This window comes from Pogona vitticeps, chromosome 4 (genome assembly GCF_051106095.1).
Source record: "Pogona vitticeps strain Pit_001003342236 chromosome 4, PviZW2.1, whole genome shotgun sequence".
In the NCBI taxonomy this organism is placed as follows: domain Eukaryota; kingdom Metazoa; phylum Chordata; class Lepidosauria; order Squamata; family Agamidae; genus Pogona; species Pogona vitticeps.
Window position 1 is genome coordinate 176,802,531 of NC_135786.1, and position 8,644 is coordinate 176,811,174.

General features: G+C 40.4%; 1 protein-coding gene across 1 annotated transcript in view; it reads left to right on the forward strand.

Moving 5' to 3' along the window:
* The window catches only part of LOC110078043 (cadherin-19), a 69,858-nt gene extending 61,564 nt beyond the window's left edge, over positions 1 to 8,294 (forward strand). Inside the window, exons 10-12 of the mRNA XM_072998763.2 lie at positions 2,597 to 2,714; positions 5,418 to 5,669; positions 7,126 to 8,294. Of these exons, the coding sequence (XP_072854864.2) occupies positions 2,597 to 2,714; positions 5,418 to 5,669; positions 7,126 to 7,619 (864 nt within the window). The 3' untranslated portion in view covers positions 7,620 to 8,294. The remainder of the gene's footprint in view (positions 1 to 2,596; positions 2,715 to 5,417; positions 5,670 to 7,125) is intronic.
* Positions 8,295 to 8,644: the final 350 nt, after the last annotated feature.

Below are 8,644 nucleotides of genomic sequence, written 5' to 3' on the forward strand. Positions count from 1 at the left end.
CAAATTGGACTTGAGTATGAGTGGACATGTATCAATCTGTGGCATACAGCCAAATTGTGATTCTTTTCTTAAAAAAGAAATCATTTCTCAGTATCTGCATTTTTCAGCATGATTGGCAGGTAGAGAAGGGCATGAACCACTGGAAAACCAGTGGTTCATGACGGTTCATGGCTAACCACAAACCATGAGCCACCACAGACACTCGGAAAAACGAACCAGTTTATAGTTTGTTTTTTCCAGTTCATGCCTGGGTAGGCCCTACCTCCTCCTGCCACTTCTGCCACCACAGGCACATGATCAGAGGAAATGCCCAGTGTCATCGTCCAGCTCTGCTGCCCCTGAGAATGGCACCCAAAGCTGTGACAGCAGGAGCAGCTAGATGGAGGCGACAGAGGCAGTGGGAAAGGTGCAGGCAGATATCCTGTTTTGAGGAAACAAACCAAATGCCAGAGGGAAAAATGTTCAGCACTTCATTTGGCTTTGGTGAAATGCAATTTATTTATTTATTTGTTTATTTGATTTATATCCTGCCCATCTAGACCAAAGTCTAACCTGGGCAGCAATTCCCCATGAATTGTATGGAAGTGAGAGCTGGACCATAAAGAAGACTGACCGCTGAAGAATTGATGCTTTTGAATTGTGGTGCTAGAGGAGACTCTTGAGAGTCCCCTGGACTGCAAGGAGAATAAACCTATCCATTCTGAAGGAACTCAACCCTGAGTGCTCACTGGAAGAACAGATCCTGAAGCTGAGGCTCCAATACTTTGGCCATCTCTTGAGAAGGGAAGACTCCCTGGAAAAGACCCTGAAGCTGGGAAAGTGTGTAGGCAAGAGGAGAAGGGGACAACAGAGGAGGAGATGTTTGGAAGCTACCAACATGAATTTTACCAGATTCCGGGGGGCAGTGGAAGACAGAAGGGCCTGGTGTACTCTGGTCCATGGGGTCACGAAGAGTTGGACGTGACTTAACAACTAAACAACAATGACAAAAAACAGGGAAGAAAAAGATTTATAAGAAACCTATATTCCACAACCTAAACATATCCTATGGTTTCTGAATAAGAATGGGGAACAACATAGGATTATATGGATGGTGGTCTACCTCACCTTTCCATGCTTGTGTTGTGATAGCATGGAATTGTAGCTAATGTAAGTGTCAGCAACAGTTGACAATGTGTGGTAGAAAATGTGTGTTAGAGGGCCAACAGTTTCACTATTAGATTGGCTTAATAACTCAAGGGGATCTAAGTTTAATACTCACTGTATTATTTGTGTCAGGTGGATGTAGCAGCTTATACCTCATCCTAAGTAAAAAAGCAGCAGATGATAAAATCAGAATATTAGCAATGTGGGGAGGAACCATTCCTTAAAAAGCTCCATTAGCCCACAGGATCATTGAACTGAACTTGTGATTGCGCCATAATCACAAAGTAATTTCTGTAACCTTCTGTAGGCTTCTTTGACCCTGCACTCGGCAACACTCAATTTTTAAACCCCAAATAATTGGCCATTAAAGAGTACTTTAGATGACTTACCATCCTAATGGGGAAAAAATGAATTGGCATTGCATTGAAATGGCAAGATAATGTCAGAATGAAAGAGGAAGATAAAGAATGCTGTCAGTGATAACATATGAGTCCTCAAATAGCATCAACTGATAATGGTAACAAATATTTACTCTTTGTGAGCAGAGCGGCTGCTCATTTTAACAATTGCAGCATGACTTGTTTATTCGAGATGATGGGATCTATGATTTTTGAATACAAAGATGCTAATTTGGACTTTCTCCTATTACAAACGACAATCTGGTTCAATATGTTTGGAAATGTGGGCTATTTTGTTTCCTTGAAAACATACCCAAGTGTTGCCATAATCAATCTGTTACAATCTCAAAGAATCAACAATTCAGCACATGAACTTGTCACAATCTTGCGGTCACGGCAACTATAATACATCACTTGAGTGATGCCTGTGATGTTTGTGGGCTGGAAGGAAATAGGTTTTCGTACTGAAGGATGTGTTCAAATATAGAATGATATACTTTTCACCTTGGAGAACAAAGGAAGGGCAGAATACTTTAAACATCTTTTCGTTTCTCTTTTTTTCTTTTTACATATAGAAACTTGGTTTAACCTTTGCATTTCAGTTCTACAAGCCATTTGCATTAGCCCAAGCTAATAGGGCTTACCTCCTTCCAATCAATACAAAATCAAGCAGCATAATTGTTAGAACATTGGAAAATCAACAAGCACAATAGAATTGTGTTAAGTGATGTGTGTTTGTAACAGCAGCAAATACATTTTCTGTCCTTGGGTTACAAGGGGGGAAATTAAGGAATATTGAAGGAAATCGATTGTATTCCGGGTGTCTGGAGAAGTGGACTGTGATCCATGAATGCTCACATGGGGAAAAGATCTGTGAATCTTTAAGGTACCACCATACTCCGATTTTTTCCCCACATTTATTTTTAAGGAAAATAATGTGACCTTGTTAATTGAACAGAAGGCCTTGAATGCAGTTGTGGTGCACTTGTCTACAAAAACAAAGCCAGGAGTATTCTGATCTAAACATATTGTTTTTCAATGTATGTTTCCAGCTCATTCAGACTGTCAGTGCAGTGGATAAAGATAATTCCCCAGAAGGCCACCAGTTTTACTTCTACTTGACTGAGGAGGCTACAAACAGCTCAGGATTTGCAGTCGAAGATAATCAAAGTAGGTATCACACATTAAATATTTTCCAGTGGACAAGTATCTTCTTTGTTTCCTTAATAATTAGTCACACTACCGATACATAATAAAATCCAAAGTTTTCTTTAGACATAAAATAATTTTAACTGAAGCTATTGCACTGTGGGCTCATTGTGAGGAGATAAATCTAAGTGGAAAGACAGTAATGCTGGGAAAAGTTGAAGGCAGTGTGAAAAGACTTTAGTGAAGCCGTGACTCTGGGTTTGCAAGACTTGAGCAGGGCTGTTAACAATACAACATTTTTGGGAGCACTCCCAAAGCCAACTACACCAGAGCACAGAGTGCTGTCCTCTGAAGATGCCGGCCACAGAGAGTGGCGAAACGTTAGGAAGAACAACCTTCAGAACACAGCCAAAGGGCCCGAAAACCCCACAACAATCACAGACAGATTATCCCTAAGGGAAAATGGCCTTCAAGGAGATTCCATATAATTTTGCATGTGTTTGTGTGTGTGGAATTTAAGTGTTAAGAATGGCTGTTTGGTATGACAAGTAAACAGAATGTCCATGTTCAAAGGCATTGTATCTCTGAAGACAAGAGGCTGAAAACAAAGCAGCATGGCTGGCATCTTACATTCATGGCTTGCTTGTAGACCTTCCAGATGTACCTGGAATAATTATCAAAAACTGGTGCTGGACTTCGACTGAACCTTTAGGAGGGCACTACCTTTGCCCACTCCTATAGGAACATTGGCAGATTCTTATTTCTATATCTGCTTTATGGATCTGCTGTGGTGGTACTCTGAAATAAAAATAAATAAAAATAAAAATAGAAAAAAATCTAAAAAGCCATTTTATGTGCCAATAATTGCTCTCTAAATATGGCAGATTTATCAGGAAAAATTTGTCCATTATCGTTTGGTAGGTTTTATTAGTAATGGAAAGGAAAAGCAGATTTTAAATAAAACAAAGACTGGATGTTAATAAAAGCTTGTGCTTTATTTAGTTCCACTAAAGCAAAGTTAAAGATAGAGGCATATAGTTCACAATTACTCAAAGTTGCTTCTTGTTCCTCATTACACTGTCTTCATCAATATACTGATGACATCATATGAATGACTTTTCTGTGCTGTGGTGTTATTCAGCAATTGTATTGATCCCAAAGTCTGGGAAAGAATCGTATAGGGGGACACCAATCGAAAGTAATCTGAAGGGAAAACCTAAGTTCAAGAGCTGATGAAATTGCAGGAAAGACAACCACTTAAAGGCAGCCTTCTGAGACTTCGAAGAAGAGCTTTTTCAAATTCAACTAAACTATACATTGCTCATATTGACTTTGCTAATTATATGAATGTTCTGGCTAGGTGAATAAATCAATACCACTAACTTTTAGAAAGTTCACTGTATTCTGAATAAGGAGATACTTCATTCAGACTTACATCACCTGGCCCATAATAATAGGTAGTTTTAAGGAACAACTACAGTACCTCTCAGTTTCAGATTCCTGGAGCTACTTGCCGTGATTCTGCGCATTGAGTATAAACCAACAGAGTGGCTGGTGTGTTTCTTCCAGGTAATGAACAAGTCTTTAGGGGTCTTAGACAGCCTTTTGCTTACACACGCACACACACACACACACACACACACACACACACAGAGAGAGAGAGAGAGAGAGAGAGAGAGAGAGAGAGAGAGAGAGAGAGAGAGAGAGAGCTACCTTTAACATTTATCCAAACTGACCGTCAAAAATTTATTTTCTTCACTGCATCTGCAGTCCCCACCGTAGGGTCAGTTGATCTGCAGAGACAATAGTCATTACACAGAAGCAGATTTACAAACTTCTCGCTCCCACCCATCTTCAGTCCCCTAAGGTAAAGGTAATGGTTCCCCTTGAAAAATGTCCAGTCATGTCCAACTCTGGGGGGCAGGTGCTCATCCCTGTTTCCAAGCCATAGAGCCAGTATTTATCCGTAGACAGTTTTTGTGATCACGTGGCCAGTGCAACTAGACACGGAACACCATTACCTTCCCACTGTGGTGGTACCTATTTATCTACTCGCATTTTTATATGCTTTTGAATTGTTAGGTTGGCAGGAGCTGGGATTTGAACTGCGTGGATTTGAACCGCTGATCTTATAACCTTGCCATCTCAGTCCCCCAAACATTACACCATTTCTCCTCTGTAGAACTCTGTAGAGTTCTGTAGAACTTCCATGATTGCTAGATTTGGAACACCATTGTTATTCTAATAAAAGTGTCACACAACCCTGAATTAAGAAGAGATTATTCCGTGACAATAACAATGCCACCCAGGTGTTTGGATTTGGAAGAGCCATGAAAGAGTTGCCTGTCCTTATTCTTGGAATGGACATTAACTTATAAGTTAGACACATTAGATACAATTGGAATTAGATCTGAGAACATATGAATAGGATTATTCCCATAAACTAACTGAAAACAAAAACAAAAATAACAAAGAAATCCACCATTGTAACTAGACAGTGCTGTAATATTTAACATGACTCAATTGAAACTGTTACATACAAATATCATTTCTCTCTGTGTGTATGTATGTCTATATCTACACACATAAACACAGGCACATAAACACACACAGGGAGAGATTTTAAGACACATTCAATTAGAATATATTCTTTTCTATAACAAAAGAGTTCTTTCTGTATTTGGAAAGCCCCCACATGTGACACTCTCTGTTTTGTTGTTTCAGATAACACAGCCAGAATTGTTACCACAAGAAGTGGGTTCCGTGCCCGAGACCAATTTGTCTTTCCCTTGAGAATTCTTATTGCTGACAACGGAACTCCACCCCTCACTAGCACCAACACTTTAACCGTCACTGTGTGTGACTGTGATGAAGAAGTTCACATCCAGTCTTGTCGATATGGAGCAATGCTATTTTCAATGGGTATCAGTGTACAAGCTTTAGTTGCTGTTGTGGCTTGTGCGCTAATAATATTAGGTAAGGTCTGTTCATTTTCTGCAATATAAATAATCACTTCAGCCTTTTTGAGGACTAAAACAGGATCCTTTGCTTGGTTGACTGCAACAGTATGCTTTGGGCTCAGGTGGTCAACCACAGAAGGAAGTGGACGGAAGCTGACTTCTCATACAAAGCTTCCCCAAATTGTGATTCCCCCTCATTTCTTTCAGTCTGTAGCCAAAAGACCATCCCCCTCATCATTGTCTCATAACTCAGAGAAAATTTTCAGTTGATCTGGGATTGGATAGGAAAAGAAGAGAATGACAGCAGGAAATTCAGTTTTTACCTGCCTCTTTCAACATACACATATCTGGAATCCGTTCTGTACATAATATATAACCCATTTCCCATAGAAAGATAGAGTTAGTTAGGCATCCTTCAGTCTCGAAAAACTATGGTAATGTGCTCTGTATGGAGGACTTGGAACAGTGTCTAGTGTGGCTGAAAAGGTTGATTCGAGAGTGGCCATCCCTTCCACACTTAAGACAAATTCAATCTGTCCCCTGTCCAGCTCCCTGATTTTGCTGCTTTTGTGACTTCCTTTTTGCCTCAGCCTGCTGGACAAGTGTCTCTTCAAATTGGGAGAGGCCGTGATGCAATGCCTGCCTCCAGGCTGAACGCTCAGATGTCAGGTTTTCCCATCTGTTGAGGTCCATTCCTAAGGCCTTCAGATCCCGCTTGCAGATGTCCTTGTATCACAGCTGTGGTCTCCCTTTGGGGCGATTTCTCTGCACTAATTCTCCATACAGGAGATCCTTTGGAGAAAAATAATACAATTATTATTATGGAGAAAGATAATACAAGCATAATATAGATCAAGACAGAGACATAGGAGTAGGTCAGAAATTGGCAGCTCATGAAGGTCTGGGGGCAAGTTGTTTATCCCTAGGATTCACTGCAAGACTGCACCAGAATCCAAAACAACAACAACAGCAGCAACCCAAGAGAGTAGAAATCAGAAGTGCTTTTGTTTTGGGGAATGGGGGTAGGTTATTGAAAAATTGTTCCCACTAGAGTGGGAAATGACCTTTCTGTGAAGGGGAATATGTCTGGGGTTATCAGGTAGGTACCTAAGCATCATAAGCTGAGACCTGAAGCAGTACTTTGATCGTGTGCATATTCTTTTTTTCTTGTGTACAAATGACCTCGATTGCATTCATGTAGTTGTAATTCACATACCACTTTGCTTCCTACAATGATGTTACTGACCCATCACATTTGTGTACCATCCTATTCACACATTGTGTCAGCAAGCAAATGTCATCACCTTTCACCTCTGCCCTACAGCAACATTTTGCATAGGTGCCAGTGAAAGATTGTAAGAGTTTGTGAAGTTAATACATTCTACTAGTAAAATTCTATTAGTAAATTCTAATTTTTGTGTTGTGTTCTAGCACTTATTATATTTTCCTCTTATCACTTCTTTGTTCACCAGTGTTTCTTCTGGCAATTGTGGCCTTAAAGCAGCAAACAAAACCTCCCCTATTTCATGAGAAAGGAGAAGCATTTAGAGAGAACATTGTGAAGTATGACGATGAAGGAGGTGGAGAGCAAGACACAGAAGCCTTCGATATTTCAGCACTGAGGAACCAAACTGTTCTGAGGGAACACAAGCCTCGAAGAAATATCACTACACAGATCCAGAGCCTTTACAGGCAATCTCTGCAAGTTGGCCCTGAGAGTGCTATATTCCGGGAATTCATTTCACAAAAGCTAGAAGAAGCAAACTCTGATCCTAACGTGCCCCCTTATGATTCCCTTAAGACTTATGCCTTTGAAGGTACAGGGTCACTAGCTGGGTCTCTCAGTTCACTAGGATCAAATTCAACTGATCCAGATGGAAGTTATGATCATTACCTTCTTGAACTGGGCCTCAACTTCAAACAAGCAGGAAGCATTCACCACTCTGCAAAGAAGGTGAAGTTTTAAGAATCATCAATGTGCAGATAATGGAAAAGGCCTTGGACCCATGACTAGGGCAACAGTTTCGAAAGAACAGAGCTCTTATTGAATGAAAGTGAAAAAGCTGAACATGTGGGAGTTTAATTGCAATGGCAGGCTATTTTGATATCTGGCACAATATTACTAAATCTTATTATTTAAAATGTAACTCTAGCCTATGTCTGTCAGAAGTGTAATGCCAGTAGTGCAACAATATGTACAAATCATACTGAAATTAGAGCTGTGCATATTAGGAAGCGATGACCCACTGCCATTTTGCAAAGGCACCATTTTCCGTGTTTGTTTATTTAATGTATAGGGTTTTTTTAGTTCAAAAAGATGTCCAGATTACTGGAGCTAGATTATTGGTAGTTGATGATAAACAAAAGAAAGAAATTAATTTTCTGATACATACTCAAGGGATGAGAAAAGGTTTCCTGTATGTTCAGCACAGTTCAAGCCTTTCAACTTTTTCAAGTTTAATAATCAGAATTAGAGATGGGGATGAATATAAAAACAGATTGGCTTTTTCGACAAAAATAGCTGATTTGTTAAATGTTCATCCCTTCATATTCGTGGCTTCCAGAGACCTCCAGAATACAAAGGGGTGAATATTTACCCATTTGTATTCATCCTTCGTATTACCAAAAAAATAAAATAAAATAGTTTTTTTTTTAAAAAAAAAAAAAGTCTGCCTACCGGCTGCTGATCAACTGATCAGTGGCCGATAAGCAGCCACCCACCCCCATAGGCAGCCACCCTCACAGACTACCCCACCTCTTCCTCTCCCTACCTTAGCCCCCACCCCTACCAACACTCCCTTACCTTAATCACTGTTGCTGAGGTCTCTATCAGGCCTCCCAGCCACGGCATGTAAAAAAGGGAGATTGGCTGCCCTTTGCAAAGAAGGCAGTTGCTGCTTCATTTAGGGCAGGTAAGTTGCAGCTGCCCTCTTTGCAAAGGGCAGCCTGAATTCTCTTATGGCAGGCAGTGGTGTGGTGGCAGTGGGGTTG